At 42.2% G+C, this 16,479-nt stretch overlaps 1 protein-coding gene across 1 annotated transcript in view; it reads left to right on the forward strand.

The window, feature by feature from the left end:
• The window catches only part of Poln (DNA polymerase nu), a 164,040-nt gene that overhangs the window by 119,504 nt on the left and 28,057 nt on the right, over positions 1-16,479 (forward strand). The window contains exon 20 of the mRNA XM_052199313.1: positions 15,392-15,474. Within this exon, the coding sequence (XP_052055273.1) occupies positions 15,392-15,474 (83 nt within the window). The remainder of the gene's footprint in view (positions 1-15,391; positions 15,475-16,479) is intronic.

Here is a 16,479-nt window from a genome sequence, read left to right on the forward strand (position 1 = left end):
AACAAATTCAAAGGGAAAAAACCACAGGTCATTTCATTAGATGCTGAAAAAGCATTTGACAAAATTCAGCATCCCTTCATGTTAAAAGTCTTGGAAAGATCAGGAATTCAAGGCCCATACCTAAACATAGTAAAAGCAATATACAGCAGTATACAGCAAACCAGTAGCCAACATCAAACTAAATGGAGAGAAACTTGAAGCATTCCCACTAAAATCAGGGACCAGACAAGGCTGCCCTCTCTCTCCATATCTATTCAATATAGTACATGAAGTTCTAGCTAGGGCAATTAGACAACAAAAGGAGGTCAAAGGGATACAAATTGGAAAGGAAGAAGTCAAACTGTCACTATTTGCAGATGATATGATCATATACATAAGTGACCCCAAAAACTCCACCAGAGAACTCCTAAAGTTGATAAACAACTTTAGGAAAGTGACAAGATATAAAATTAACTCAAACAAATCAGTAGCTTTCCTATACTCAAATGATAAACAGACTGAGAAAGAAATTAGGAAACACCCTTCACAATAGTCACAAGCAATATAAAGAATATTGGTGTGACTCTAACCAAACAAGTGAAAGATCAGTATGATAAGAACTTCAAGTCTCTGAAAGAAATCAAAGAAGACCTCAGAAGATGGAAAGATCTCCCATGCTCATAGATTGGCAGGATTAATATAGTGAAAATGGCCATCTTGCCAAAAGCAATTTACAGATGTAGTGCAATCCCCATGAAAATTCCAACTCAATTCTTCACAGAGTTAGAAAGAGAAATTCTCATATTCATCTGGAATAACAAAAAACCCAGGATAGTGAAAACTATTCTCAACAATAAAAGAATTTCTGGGGGTATCAGCATCCCATACCTCAAGCTGTACTACAGAGCAATAGTGATAAAAAAAAAACTGCATGTATTGGTACAGTGACAGGCAGATAAATCAGTGGAAAAGAATTAAAGACCCAGAAATGAACCCACACACCTACAATCACTTGATCTCTGACAAAGGAGCTAAAACCATCCAGTAGAAAAAAGATAGCCTTTTCAACAAATGGTGCTGGTTCAACTGGCAATTAGCATACAGAAGAATGCAAATCAATACATTCTTATCTCCCTGTACAAAGCTCAAGTCCAAGTGGATCAAAGACCTCCACATAAAACCAGATACATTGAAACTAATATAAAAGAAAGTGGGGAAGAGCCTTGAGTACATGGGCACAGGGGAAAAGTTCCTGAACAGAACACTAATAGCTTATACACTAAGACCAACAATTGATAAATGGAACCTCATAAAATTACAAAGCTTCTATAAGGCAAAGAACACTGTCAATAGGACAAAACGACAACTGAAAAATTGGGAAAAGATGTTTACCAACCCTACATCTGATAGAGTGCTAATATCCAATATATTCAAAGAACTCAAGAAGTTAGACACCAGAGAACCAAATAACCCTAATAAAAAATGGGGTACAGTGCTAAGCAAAGAATTCTCAACTGAGGAATATGGAATTGCTGAGAAGCACCTAAAGAAATGTTCAACATCCTTACTCATCGGGGAAATTCAAATCAAACAAACCTGAGATTCTACCTCACACCTGTCAGAACGGATAAGATAAAAAACAGATGACAGCAGGTGCTGTTGAGGATGTGGAGAAAGAGGAACACTCCTCCACTACTGGTGGGATCACCACCTGGGGTACAACCACTCTGGAAATCAGTTTGGTGGTTCCTCAGAAAATTGGACATAGTACTACTGGAGGACCCAGCTACACCACTCCTGGGCATATACCCAGAAGATTCTCCAACATGTAATGAGGACACATGATCCACTATGTTCATAGCAGCCTTATTTATATTTGCCAGAAGCTGGAAAGAACCCAGATGTCCCTCAACAGAGGAATGAATACAGAAAATGTGGTATATTTACACAATGGAATACTACCCAGCTATTAAAAACAATGAATTAATGAAATTCTTAAGCAAATGGATGGAGCTAGACAATATCATCCTGAGTGAGGTAACCCAATCACAAAAGAATACACATAGCATGCACTCATTGATAGTGGATATTAGCCCAGAAACTCAGAATAGCCAAGATACAATTCACAGACCAAACAAAGCTCAAGAAGAAGGAAGACCAAAATATGGATGCCTTGATCCTTCTTCGAAGGGGGAACAAAATACTCATGGGTGGAAATACAGAGACAAAAGTTTGGAGCAGAGATGGAAGGAAAGGCCCTCCAGAGACTGCCCCATCCCATATAGTCACCAAACCCAGACACTATTGTGGATGCCAACAAGAGCTTGCTGACAGGAACCTGATACAGCTGTCTCCTGAGAGGCTTTGCCAGTATCTGACAAATACAGAGGGGGATGTTCTCAGCCAACCATTGGACTAATCACAGGGTCTCCAATAGATGAGCTAGATAAAGGACTCAAGGAGCCGAAGAAGCCTGCAGCCCCATATGAGAAATACCAATATGAACCAACCAGTACCCCAGAGCTCCCAGGGACTAAACTTCCAACCAAAGAGTACACATGGAGGGACCTGTGGCTCCAGCTGCATATGTAACAGAGGATGGCCTTGTTGGACATCAAAGGGAGGAGAGGCCCTTGGTCCTGAGAAGGCTGATGCCCCAGTATAAGGGAATGCCAGGACAGGGAGTAGTGGGAGTAGATGAATTGGTGAGCAGGGAGAGGATGTATAAGAGAGGGAGTTTGGGGAGGGAAAACCAGGAAAGGGGATACCATTTGAAATGTAAATAAAGAAACTATCCAATAATAACAATAAAAAGAAGTAACACTGTAACAAATAAAAACAGTAAAACCTCCAAAAAAAGACATTTCATAATGATAAAAGATGGATTCATCGGGAAGATGCAATAATCCTCAATTTGAATGTACCTAACAAAACAATCTTAAACTACAAAATATTAAATGAAGGCTAGACATTGTAGCATACATCTGTAATACCAGCACTTCAGAAACTGAGGCAGGGAATCCCAAGATCAAGGTTAGCCTGAGCTACATAGCAAGATTCTTTCCCCAAAATAAGATACTTGATGCAAAAACTGACAAAACTAAAAACAGAAATAGGAAGTACAACTCATTAATTCACTGGGCAAGTCTCATTGCTTTTGCCAGAGAAATTTCTCTTAAAATAATATGCTGAACTGTATTCTTTTAATTATAGTTCTTTTAATATACAGTTTATGCTATTGGTGTACAGCCATGTGCATTTCCAAAGCCCTTCCATAAGAAAGATCTGCTGTATTCATTAATTGCAGCAAAGAACTCCTCAGGAATGACTCAGTTTCATACCAGTTTGTTTTGGTTTTGGTTTTTATTCAGCCTTATCCTCCTAAATAGTATTATTTAATCTTTTAGATTCTTTTATTGAAGAATTGATTTAGGGATGGGGAGAGATGACTCAGTCAGAAAGTGCTTTCTGGATAAGGACTTGAGCTCAGAGTCTCCGGGCCATGAAAAAGACAGCCCATGATGGTGAGCCAATGATCTCAGCAGAGATGATCAGTAGAACTCAATGGCTGGCCATTCTAGCCCAGTAATTGAACTTCAGGTTTAGTAGAAACCCTATTTCAAAAAGTGTTGTGGAGCACGATCTGTCTGTCTGTCTGTCTATCTATCTATCTATCTATCTATCCATCCATCTATCCATCCATCGATCCATCCCAATCACTGTCCCCCTCTTTGTCTCCCCTCACAGAGTCCCTCCCTCTATTCCCCCTTCCCTTCTCCTCCGAGAGAGTGAGCCCCTCACCCTTCCCAGGGATCCTACCACTCTGGCGAATTAAGTCTCTGTAGGGTTAGGCACATCCTCTCCCACTGAGGCTAGAGAAGGCAGCCTTGTTAGGGAATGGATTCTACAGACAGGCAACAGCTTTGGTGGCAGCCCCCCACTCCAGTTGTTCCTCATGGAGAATGAGCTACATATCTTCTACATATATGCCGGGGCCTTGGTCCAGCCTGTGCATGCTGTTTGGTTGATGCCTCAGCCTCTGGGGTACATGCTTTTTAATCTCAGGAGGCAGAGGCAGGTGTATCTCTGTGAGTTCATGGCCAGTCTGGTCTACAGAGCATATTCTAGGACAGCTAGGGTTACACAGAAAAACAAAGACAACAATGAAAAACTGTGTGGTGGGAGTGAAGAAAGACATCCAGTATTGACCTCCAACCTCCAAATGCACATGTGCATATATGTATGCAAGCACCTGCATGTGCACATACATACATACATGCATACATACATGCACACACACACACACAATAATAAAATAAAAAATATCTGAGCATGGTGGTGCATGCCTGTAGACCAAGCTACTGGGGGGAGTGACAAGGGAGGAGATTCACTTGAGTCCAGGAGTTCTGGGTTAGGCTGAGTGTGTATACAAACTTAAGTCAAGCATCAATATGCTGATCTCTGAGAGCAGAAGACCATTTCCCTAAGGAAGAGTGTACAGGCCCAGATGAGAAATGAATCAGATCAAATAAAGTTAGTAAAGTGGTTGGATTCCTGACTGCTTTGATCCCCTCCAGTATTCCTACAAGCAGTGGTTTTTATATGATTAAGTGCTTTGTGAACATCAGAGCCTGCCAATGTTATAGTTTCCACAACAGCACAGGGTTGACATTTAGATGGGCAGGCAAAGCACGAGGCCAACTCCATACTAAAGACCTTCCTTTCATGGAGAATGAGGAAAGCATCTTTTCAGACCTGATTCCCATAACTATGTCAATATTATCCACAGAAGTTCTGACAAGTGTGTGTACCACACAGAGTGGGCAGCAGTAGGCTCTGGCCCATGTGTGTACCTCTGGTTAGTTTCAGTGTGACACAGATCTGAGTCAACACAAAGCATCATACAATATTGCATGCTTATGGTGAGGAAGTTGGGAGAATAATTGTTGACAGTTATCATATAAGTATTGTTTTTTAAAAATTAGCTTTTAAAAAAGTTTATGTTTATGGATGTTTTGCCACCTTGAATGTCTATGCACCACAACCATGCACTGCCCATAGAGGCCAGAAGAGGGCATTCCTTCCTCTGAAACTACAGTTACAGATAGTTGTGAGCTATCATGTAGATTCTGGGAATCAAACCCAGGTCCCCTGGAAGAGCAGTCATCTCTCTAGTCCATGAAATGTATTCTTAAATCTTAGTGGACTACAGTACATGTTATAAGTTCAGTGGATAATTTAACTAGGTCCTGAAATAGAGATTTGGAGGGGAAAATTTCCCAAATTTGTACTGTTTTGTACTGTTTTCTCATCTCCCTTTTATGCCCAGGAGTATTTTCTTCCTTCATTTTCTAGTTTCCATTCTTTAGGAATAAAAGTGACTGATTTTCTGGGTACTCACTTAATCTAAAATTGTTTCCTGCCCATTTTATTTAATAACACTTTTCCCATCTGCAGATCAGGCTTTTGGGAGCGTTAGGAAACTAGTCAGAGGTATGTATGGCACAGATGCCAAGGAAGCTGACAGATGCTTTCTTGCCCAAACAAATGTATGCTGTAGCCTTTGCACTGAGCCCTTGAGCCATGGGGTGTCAATGCTACTGTGTTTGGAGTCTTGGATTTTTTTTTAAAGATTTGTTTTTATTACTTTAAACTATGTATGCATGTGTGGATGAGTCTCTCTCTCTCTCTCTCTCTCTCTCTCTCTCTCTCTCTCTCTCTCTCTGTGTGTGTGTGTGTGTGTATGCATGCAGTTAATTACATGTGAGCATAGGTTCCTGTGGAGGCCAGAGGTTTTATACTCCCCACGGAGTTGGAGTTACAGAGGTTGTGGGGCACCTGATATGTGTCAGGAACTGAACTTCAGTCCCATGCAAGAGAATTGCATGCTTTTAACCACCAAACCATCTCTCTAACCCTGTATTTGGAATTCTGAAAGATCCTTGGCAGAAAAGATGATCAATGCTTACATGGTACTTTAAAGAGAGGACTATTTAGACTCTGGGAAATGTGGAGACAGAGCCAGTGGAAGCCATATAGAAAATCCAAGAAGGACCAGGCAAGAGCTGAGGTTCAAGGCAGCCAGATGGCAGCCAAGACACAGACACAGACACAGACACACAGGACAAGAAATTTGACTTGTGCTTTCTACTTCCTGCATTTGGGGGTGCATTGTTAGCTGAGCTTCAGAAGTAAGTGCTGTAGAAATAGTGCCCTGCAAGGATCCAGAGGTACAGAGACACAGCAGTGCAGAGCACAAGAGAAAGTGGTTGGGGGTCAGAGGAACAGAATCCAAATAGAAACTGATGCTTACACTTCATTGTCAATTGACTGGATTTTGGAATCACTGAGAAGACATACCTTCAGTGTCTAGGAGGGCACTTCTGGAGTTTAACTGAGAAGGGAAACTACTCTAGGTATGTGCCAAACCATCCTGTGGGCTGGAAACACAGACTAAATAAAAGAGAAAGTAGGCTGAGATCAGCCTGATGGGTGGTTTTATGTCTACTTGATACAAGCTGAAGTCATTTAAGAGGAGGGAATCTCATTTAAGAAAATACTTCTATAAGATCGGCTGTATACAAACCTGTAGGGGATTTTCTTAATTAGCATAGGTTCCTGCCCTGCTTGAATTATTGTGTTACTTCCTTTGATGATGAACAGTGATATGGAAGTGTTTGCCAAATACATCCTTTCCTCCCAAACTTGCTTTTGATCATGGTGTCTCATTGCAGTAATAGAAACCCCTAAGTAAAACAATCAGCATTCGTATGTTTTTGCATCCCAACTGTGCACACAATGTGACTAGACATTTCACTCTTACCTATGTGCTGTCCCCACCATGATAGAATCTATCTCCGCAACCCTAAGCCAAAATAAGCCTAAGTTCCTCCCTTAAGTTGCTTTTGTCATCTATTTTTGTCATAGCAAAATAGTACAGAAATTTTGTACAAAGAGGAGGAGCTGGTACTATGACAAAGCTTTAATGGGGAAGAATATAGAACTGAAGACTAGAAAAATCCCAGATTGGTGTGGGAAGAACTTCCTAGTCCATTCTAGTGCATGTGTGGACCAGAAAGCTGAAAAAAATATGGCAGTGGAGGCCTGGCTCATAAGGTTTCTGAGGTAAACAAGCACTCTGGTTGGAAACTGGGGTAGAGGTTACTAGAGTTACATTTCTGGCAAAGGATCTGGCTGTAGTTTGTGTCCTGAAAATTTGAATGAGGCTGAATTAAAAAATAATGGGCTACTTCACTTGGAGGAACTTTTGAAAAGTACAGTATTTGAGTTAAGTCATGGTCTGTCTCCACTTGGTGAGGTTTAGAAGGAAGGTATAGAAAATGGGAAATGTGGGGAGCAAAGAAGTGAGTATAAAGTTGCAGACAAGGCAAGTACGGAGAAATCAGCTGTAACTGATAAAGTGCTGATAAAGAGATATCTGAGGTTCTGCATTGGAACAAAGGGAAAGATGCACCTGGGCAAGACTCCACCAACCAAAGACATCAGTGTCTTCTGAAAATGCAAATCCATCCGAAGGAGAGAGTGACCTGAACAGCTGAAGAGGTTCCATACTGGAAAACAACAGCTACAGGAAGTGTTTTTCCTGATTCAGCTACCAAGGCACACAGAGACTACTGTAGCTATGGTAAAAGGGAGTCTGACAACATCTGGAACTAGCAAAAGTACTTGGCAGCAGCAAAATGCTGGAGTGATGGGGTTGTGGAGACTTCCCTCAAGCAGGGTCAGATCCTACAAGAAGATTCTGAAAAGCCACTATCTAGGCCTGCAAATGTAAAGCCTAATGTAGTGAAGACCCAAGTATATCAGAGGTCTCAGGACATCTGCTGAGAAAAGCTACATAAATGAAACTAGCCGAAAGGGGACTGTGCAGGAAGCCCGAGAAGAGTCTAGCTGGAACTGAGCAGGTAGCACCCTACCACCCAACTCACCACATAAGTCTGTTCTCTGAGGGTAACAACTAGAGACTTATCCTTCAGCCTTCCAGCGAGGGACCCCCAAGGTTATGGTCTGTCCCTCTTTCTTATCTATGGCTCCCAGAAAACCCTCCCTCCAAATCTGGTTCTCTCTGGGATCCAGGTCAGCTATGCTATTTACTACTTGTATAACTTCATTTGTTTAGGAAGGACCTTGCAGTTGTAACCCAGGCTGGTCTGGAACTCTCAGTCTCCTTGGCTCTCAAGTTACTTCTCTCTCTGACACAAGCTAAAAATCAGGCATAGTACTTGAACATAAGATACCAAGGTATTCTATGAAGTTCAGAACCAGACAAGCCACTGTCACTGTGACAGTCCTGCTTGTTCCCGCAAAGTAACATAAACACTACAAAGGAGGAAGCAAGCCATAATTTTGTGAATTTCTGCCCAGGAAGCTGAGAGAATCAATAAAGGGGAAGCTCTTAACAACACTTGGGTCCAGAAGCTAAACATTAATAAATTAATGCAGAATCCAGCTCCTAAATATAAACAGTCATCATTGTAGAGAATGAAATGGGAGAAAAGTCACAGTGAAGAAGGTAAAAATACCTATGGTATGTGAATTTTAAAAGTGCAAAATTCCCGTGGGAAAAAATGAAAATTAGAAAAGCACAAAAAAATTCAAGAGAAACCCTGAATTTTATAAACACATCCCCTGTGTTTTCATTGACATAGAAATGCCCTACTAACATGGCCAAAGATACTATAGGTTGTTTCTAGTGGCCTACAACTAATCTGCAGGCTATGATGAAAATCACAAAAAAATATTTAATGAGTCTGACCTTACAAATATTAAAATATAAAGGCATAGATGCTAAAAACACGATCACTAGAAAAGTAACATTTATATATAGATCCACACATGCATTAAAGTTTAGTATGCAGTAAAGAAGAAATTGATTTAATGAAAGCTCCAGTGATTGGTTAGTCAGCAATAAACTGCAGTTCTTTTGTTTGTTTTGTACTGGGGGTGGGGGGTTAGCCCAGGACCTTTACATATCAGGCAAGGACTTTACTGTTGAGCTACAGCCCCAATTCATTCTGTGCTGTGCTGTGCTGTGCTGTGCTGTGCTGTGCTTGCTGTGCTTGCTGTGTTTCTCAAGTAGGGTCTCACAGTGTAGTCCAAGCTGGACTTGAATTGGAGATCCTCCTGCCTCAACCTCCCAAGTGCTGGGATTACAAGCATGTGCTACCCAGCAAGCCATAGAATTTTGTTTAAACCATCTAGAGTGTAGAAAGAAATTATAAGGGACAGACTTCTTATTGAAAAGACAAGTCTTCAAGTTTTGATATAAGAAAGAACCTTTTTAACAGAGTTACAGGAATCTTTCAAGACATTTTTGACAGGACATAGCAACATATTTAACATCTGGGAGTCTTTTCCCAAGAGGAAATGTGTAACAGGAATAAGAAGACCCCTGCAAGTACGATGCTCACCATTCTAGGACAGCACACCAAGGTTTCACATGACAGTTCCTCACTCAGAATCCCTTCAACTTGGATCTGTGAACTCTGTTCCCTTCTTAGCTATAGGCCAGAGGAGTAGCCCCTTCATTTCTTTCTTAAGTACCATTTTTAAGCTATTAAGACTGAAGTTTTGAAAACAGACTAATTTATAAGTTAGTATTAAGTAAAAGACAAAGTCACAGAGATCACTCTTGCTAGGAGAAATAAGGTAGGGCCTGAGAACAAACTGCTGTGTTTGTTCACACAAATAAGCAGCATGTGAAAGGTTTCTTCTTTGTAAACAGTTTATATAGGCAGAGGACTGTAGAGTGATTGTTGTATTTAAGCATTTCGAAGCTCATTGGGGAAGCTTGTCAAAAACCATCAGAAAGAATTGGGGCTCATTTCATAGTTGGCATCATGTGGGGACAGGGAGAAGTCTAGCTAGATTCATGTTTTAGATTTGGGAGGTAGAGTAACAGGTAGTTAGAAGACTTATGCATGTGCTAGCCTCTCTATACACATTGTTGAATTCATGCCTTCCCCATTTTTTTTGTTTGTTTTTTGGATTTGGTTTTTCCAGACAGGGTTTCTCGGTATAGCCCTGGCTGTCCTGGAACTCACTCTGTAGACCAGGCTGGCCTCGAACTCAGAAATCCACCTGCCTCTGCCTCCCACAGTGCTGGGATTACAGGCGTGCGCCACCACCGCCCAGCACCTTCCGCATTTCTAGCTGCATCTTCTGCCTTGGGTTGTACATGGTCCTGCTCTGTCAAATCTCCCCATAGCTGCCACCAGAAGGCATGCACACAGACTTGTGTACAGGTACATGTTGGGAACCAGAGAGCTAGGCTCAACACCCCCAGCTGAGCTGTTTGCACAGGTTTCTTGAGAGCAAAACATCCCATGGCTTAGCTTGATTCCTGCCTTCCTGCCCGGTGTGGTACGGACTTCCCAGGTGCCTGCCCTATGACTATAATTGTTTTTTCTGTTCCCTTCCCTGGCCTCTAGTACACATATTGCTGGTGTCTCAGTAAAGCTTTGGCATTCTCCTTGCAGAATGACTTGTGTCTGCGTTTTTTGTTAATCCCCCAGGCCTATGCACGATACTCCGTGCTGTGGCAGTGCGGGCGCTGTCAGGTACACATGAACCCACACACGCTTTGCATTCATGCACATACACAGCTATTTCTTTTCATAACTGTGTAGAACTCTTGTTTACTAAACATCCCTCTCTTCTTATGCTCAGATATACTTTTTTCCCTTCGCTTTATTTTAATGATATATCAGAAGGGGGAAAGATGTGCCATCTTCCACCAAATGGCTTTCAGGGAGGCACCCTGTGCTGCTCTACGATTGCTGGCAAAGAAATATAGCATGGGAAAGGCTAAGACGTTCTTGTCATCATCTAGTGAGAGTTATGGAGTCATCAGTAGAGATGGTGGGAAGGTTCAGATTGCAGTGTTACTAGAAGATGGAACCAACGAGCGCTAGTAATGGACTGATCTGTGAGTGTAGGGAGGGGATCATGCAAGATTAGTGGTGAGCGATGGTGAGGGAGGTGAATCCAGCAAGCATTCCTGTTCTGTCCTCAAAGATGACAGATAGTTATGGGTGACAAGACTCAAGGTTAGAGAAGTACATGAAATTACAGCAAGGACCATAATCTATATACATCAGTCACTTCCTCCTGTGGCCACAGATACAACTGTCTCTGCTCATGTGATCTCAGGGGCAAGAGTGACCATGTCAAGTTTTCAAACGGCACAAGAGAAACAGAGACAGTTGCCCATGTGGCTCCCTCTGGGAGCTTTATTATTTGTTGGGAATTCCAAACCTGGATTCAGTGGGGGTGGGCATTGAGGGAACTCAAAGGTGGGTCTTCATTTTTGTTTTCCCCGAAAGATGGATTATAGCATTCATCCACTACCAGTAGATGAATGGGCGATTGTTGTAGAAACATTCTGGAAGTTGTTCCCTCAGATGTGACCTGAGGGAGATGGTAACATGCCCACACAGACTTGGGTGTGATTAACCTTAGAGGTATCATTTATTCTGCTGGCTTTGGCCATATATCTAGACTGTCCCTGATTTGGCACTTGCTTGATGACCTTCTGGTGCTTATACTGGGCTTATGGAACATAAAGGAAGACCACAGTCTCATGACCTCACCTGAAAGACACTCAACAGAATTCATCAAGGCTGATGCTCACCTTTAGGGGGTTTAGCTCTTTGCTGACAAGGCAGGACGTTTTCTGAAGAAAGGCTTTTGTTGATGTGCCAGATGGGCTGTCAGCACTCCTCATCCTGCCTGAGAGCTTCGGGTGGTAAAAGGCAAAGTGAGGCAGAGGCTGCAATGGAGGAAGACCATGTCTTCCTACAGTCCAAACCGAGTCTAAGTCTAGAAACTAAAATCCACAGAAGAGGAACTATGAGGTAAAGAGTCCATATATACTGTAAGGATTTCTTTCAGAAAGTTATTAATTTGGCTTTGTATCAGAAGTGTATCTGAATGTGTATCAGAAGTCCCAATCATTGCTTTCGCTGCTGTATGTTTCAAGTTAGTTTAGTATTTGTCAGTTGGTAGATGATATAATGCTTAGTGCATATATTTGCATTTGCCTAATTGTTTCAAGCCAAATTTTTACTTATCCAGGACCATTTATTTTTCTTCTATTAATTGCTTATATATAACTTGCTCACTTTTGTCATTCTTATTTTTGTGGCATCTTCTGTGATTCATTAACTCTTTGGCAGACATGATCTGATATTTCTTCCATTTTTTTACTGGCCTTTATTAATACTCACCTCTTTTGAGAAATGGGAGTAGTTCTTTGACTTGAACTCATAGCCTTACATATACTAAAGAAGTGTTCTATTACTGAGCTATATCCCCAGCCCTTTAAAAAGAATTGGTTTTTGCCATAGTCTCACTAAGTTGTCCCAGGTTTGCCTCAAACTCACTGCATAAGCCTAGGCAGGCCTTGAACTTGCCATTCATCTAAGTAGCCGGGTAATGCAAATTTATAAACCCCAAATTTTTATTTTATAATCATTAAATCTATTGGCTTTATGATGCTGCCTTTTTATGCTAAGGGTAGGCTAGTTCTTACTCTGTTGCCCAGGCTGAGCTTAAGTGATAATCCTCTAGCCTTAGACTTCAAGTATCTTAGATCATGTGTGTACACCACCATGTCCAGTGTGATAGCTAATATAGATTGCCAACTTGACAGGATTTAGACTCACCTAAGAGACAAACCTCTAGGTATGTCTGTGAGGGACATTCTAGATTGGGTGAATTGAGGTGGGAAGACTTACTATAAATGTAGTCAACTGTTGACTGGAGTCCTGGACTGAAAAGGGAGGAGAAAGTGAGCTGACACAAGCATTCCTTTCTCTCTGCTTCCTGAATGCAGGTGCACTGTGTTTTCATTGCCTGAGTTCTTGCTGCCACACCTTCCCACCGAGGTGGACCACAATAAAGAAACCCTTCCATAATTTGTTTTCCATAGGAATTTTATCACAATAAGTAGGTAATGCATCCAGCTTGCTTTTTTTTACAATATCTTTTTGTTTGTTTGTTTGTTTGCTTGCTTGCTTGCTTGCTTTGAGACAGGGTGTCTTTGTGGATCCCTGGTTGTCCTGGCACTTGTTTTATAGATCTGGCTGGCTTCACACTCAGATTTCTGCCTTTCTGTGCTTCCTGAGCCCTGGGATTAAAGGCATATGCCACCAGTAGCCTGGGCACTTACGGTGTTTTGATGACATAGTTCCTTAAATATTTTCTCCATTTCTTCAATAGATACTGATCTATTTAACATGCTTCTAAAAGAACTAGAAGTTGAATCCAGGACCTCATGCATGATTACCAAGTGCTTTTCTAGTGATCCAACCTCATTAACTTTCATCTGTAATGAGGTCAGCTTTTCTTTTTTTAATAGTTTTGATATATTCCCTAGGCTATTTTAGAATTCAGAGACTTCTTGCCTCCACCTCCCAAATCCTGAGATTATAGGAATATGTCACTACATTTAATGTGAGGTCAATTTTATTTTTTTAAGTGCTGAGGATGAAACCCAAGACCTTGGAAATGATAGGCAAGGCCTCTGCCAGCAAGCTGCTTCCCCTGCCTGACTCTGTAGCCAGTTTGTATACTTGAATTTTCTTAACATAGTGTCCATCTCTGAGCGTAGGGTCCCCAATGGAGGAGTTGGAGGGAGGACTGGAAGAGCTGAAGGGGTTTGCAGCCTCAGGGGAAGAACAATGATGTCAGCCAACCAGACCCCCCCCCCAGGGCTCCTAGGGACTAAGCCATCAACCTTACACATGGTTCCAGCCACAATTGTGGTGGAGGAATGCCTTGTTGAGCATCGGTGGGAGGAGAGGTCCTTGGTCTTATGAAGGCTCAATAGATGCCCCAACGTGGGGAAATCAGGGGGGAGATAGGTGGGAGTGGGTTGGGTGGAGGGGCATCTTCTTAGAGGCAGGGGGAGGGAACATAGGTTTGGGGTTTTCTGGGAGGGGGAGAAACCAGGAAAGGGTATAACATTTGAAATGTAAATGAAGAATATATTCAATTAAAAAAAAAGATAATGTCCATCTAACCTAGGTTTTCAAATGGAGTTGCACATAGCATTTCTACGGTTGCTTTGTTTTAATTCCTCCACACCAAGAGTTACTTTTCTTATAGTTTCTTATTTTGTATGTTTGTACTTATCCTGTTTTTGATGAAATTAACTAATGTAATTGTCTTTTTTATTTGCTATAAGAACAAAGATTCTACTTGCCAACTTGATCTTCTGTTTTCTGTTCCTATTTCATTAAGGAGTGCCCTGTCTTTATAATTTCCTTTCTTTCACATTATTTTGATTGGCTTTTTTTTTCAATGTGTCTTGAACTGAAAATACTTATTATTAATTATTTTATTTATTGACATCCTAAATGTTGCCCTCCTTTTGGTCCCCCATCACAGAGGTCTCCTCTCCATCCTGTCTCCCCTTCCCCTCTGAGAGGGTGCCCTTCCTGGCATCCCCTTCCTCCCTGGGGCATCAAGTTGCTACAGGATTAGGCAAATCTTCTCTCACTGAGGCCAGACAAGGCAGTCCTCTGCTACATATGTGTAAGGAGGCCTTGGAAAAGCCTGTGTATGCTCTTTGTTTGGTGGCTTAGTCTCTGGGAGCTCCTAGGTGACATACTAGGAAAACACACACACACACACACACACACACACACACACACACGACAGAGCCCTCACCTTGATGCACAGTATAAACAGGAAATGAAGGCTAAGACAGAATTGGGAATGCTTTGATCTGATCACAAGAACCCAACACAGAGCCACAATCACAAAGACTGAGAGAGGCTTCTGTCCTTTGGTGCTTGAATCTGTGCTTATTCTATCATTGAGACTGGGTGCACATGCTATGGGTGTTCTCAAGAGCAGAGTGAGAGGCAGCTCTTCTTAGGCACAGGTACCTGTCACTGGAAGGTGCCTGGGGAGGGAGGAGCAACTCTTGGGGCACTGTGCTTCTCCACTATTTCAGCTTTCTTCTCTGAGACACTAGTCCACACGCAGTCCTAGAGCTGATCCTCATTTTGTCTGAATGCTGTAGCTACAGAGTAGAACTCACCCTGCTCTCTGTGGGGAGAGCAAAGCAACAGCTGCTTATTCAATCCTGTGAGGGACTATATAGGACTAAAACCAGCCCACCCCAACTATAGTGGCCAAATGCTGGAAGGACATTTTTTGTGAAAGCAATATTTATTTATGGTTTTCCCAGAATTTGAGGGCCAAGGCCTCACTGTCTTTTTGGGAGCCTATGGAGAGCTGAACACTGCACACATTACAAGTCTCTGCTGCCTCCTGAACTGCTGGCTTGAAATGGTGAAGGACCTCCAGGGAAGGTGACAAGATTCTGTCCCTCTGCAAACAGTGCCAACAATGCCAGATAATATGTCATTTTTCCATACAGGAAGGACATTCCCATAGAGCGTGTGACACACATGGACAGAGAACAGACCAAGAAAGTGGTGTACTCCGTGGTCTATGGAGCCGGTGAGCCATAGGGAAGGACTGGGTACTTGTTGTCATCCATTAGCCAATGGCAGAATGCATGTACTCAAGTGTGCCATGCCTCAGAGAAGTCACTCTGTGAGTCGTGGTCTGCTATTTGCCCAAACACCTCATGGTAATAGTATAAGACTTTAGTCAAGCCACTCTATGCCACTCACAGTGCTATCCACCCTCTCAGACCTTCCCAGTGCTGTGACCCTTTAATACAGTTCCTCATGTGTGGGGACCCCAACCATAAAATTATTCTTGCTGTTACTTTATAACTATAATTCTGCTACTGTTTGAATCATAATGTAAGCATCTGTGTTTTCTGATTGCCTTAGGCGACCTGTGAAGGAGTCATTTAAACCCCCCCCCCCCAGGGCTTACGACCCACCCGGTTGAGAAGCACTGCTTTAAGAGCAGCAATAGAGGTTCAGAGTCTGATCAAACCCTATCCCACATCTCACTACAGTGATAGTCATCATCTCTGTGCTTAGAAACTCTCATCCCTAAACACACACTACCCAAAATGGACTCTGGTGGGATCTGGTTCTGCTTCTTAGTACATACTCAGTAATGAGCTGTCCTTCTCTTTCTCCTCTTTCCAGAATGAGGAAATGTAGTCCTTCTACTTTGATTCACTCTGCTCTTTTCTTATTTCTTGCACTCTCCTGATTATTCTGTCTGTAGTGGGTTGTTAAAAATATATTTTATTTATGTGTATGAGTGTTTTGCCTTCATGTACATCTGTGCACCATGTATGTGCACTGCCCCCCAGAGGGCAGAAGAGCAAAGGATCTGGCAAGGCTGGCATTAGAGAGGTTGTGAGCTGCCATGTGGGTGCTAGAAACCAAATTCCAGTCCTTTGGAAGAACAGCCAGTGTTCTTTACCAGTGAGCCTTCTCTCCAACTCCTTGAATGTGTTCTCCCCTCACCCCTGGTTCTGCTAAAATAGGGACTAGTTCTCCATCAGAAGAGGCTGTGAGCCCTCCTCTCCTTCCTTAA

Source organism: Apodemus sylvaticus, chromosome 11 (genome assembly GCF_947179515.1).
Source record: "Apodemus sylvaticus chromosome 11, mApoSyl1.1, whole genome shotgun sequence".
In the NCBI taxonomy this organism is placed as follows: Eukaryota; Metazoa; Chordata; class Mammalia; order Rodentia; family Muridae; genus Apodemus; species Apodemus sylvaticus.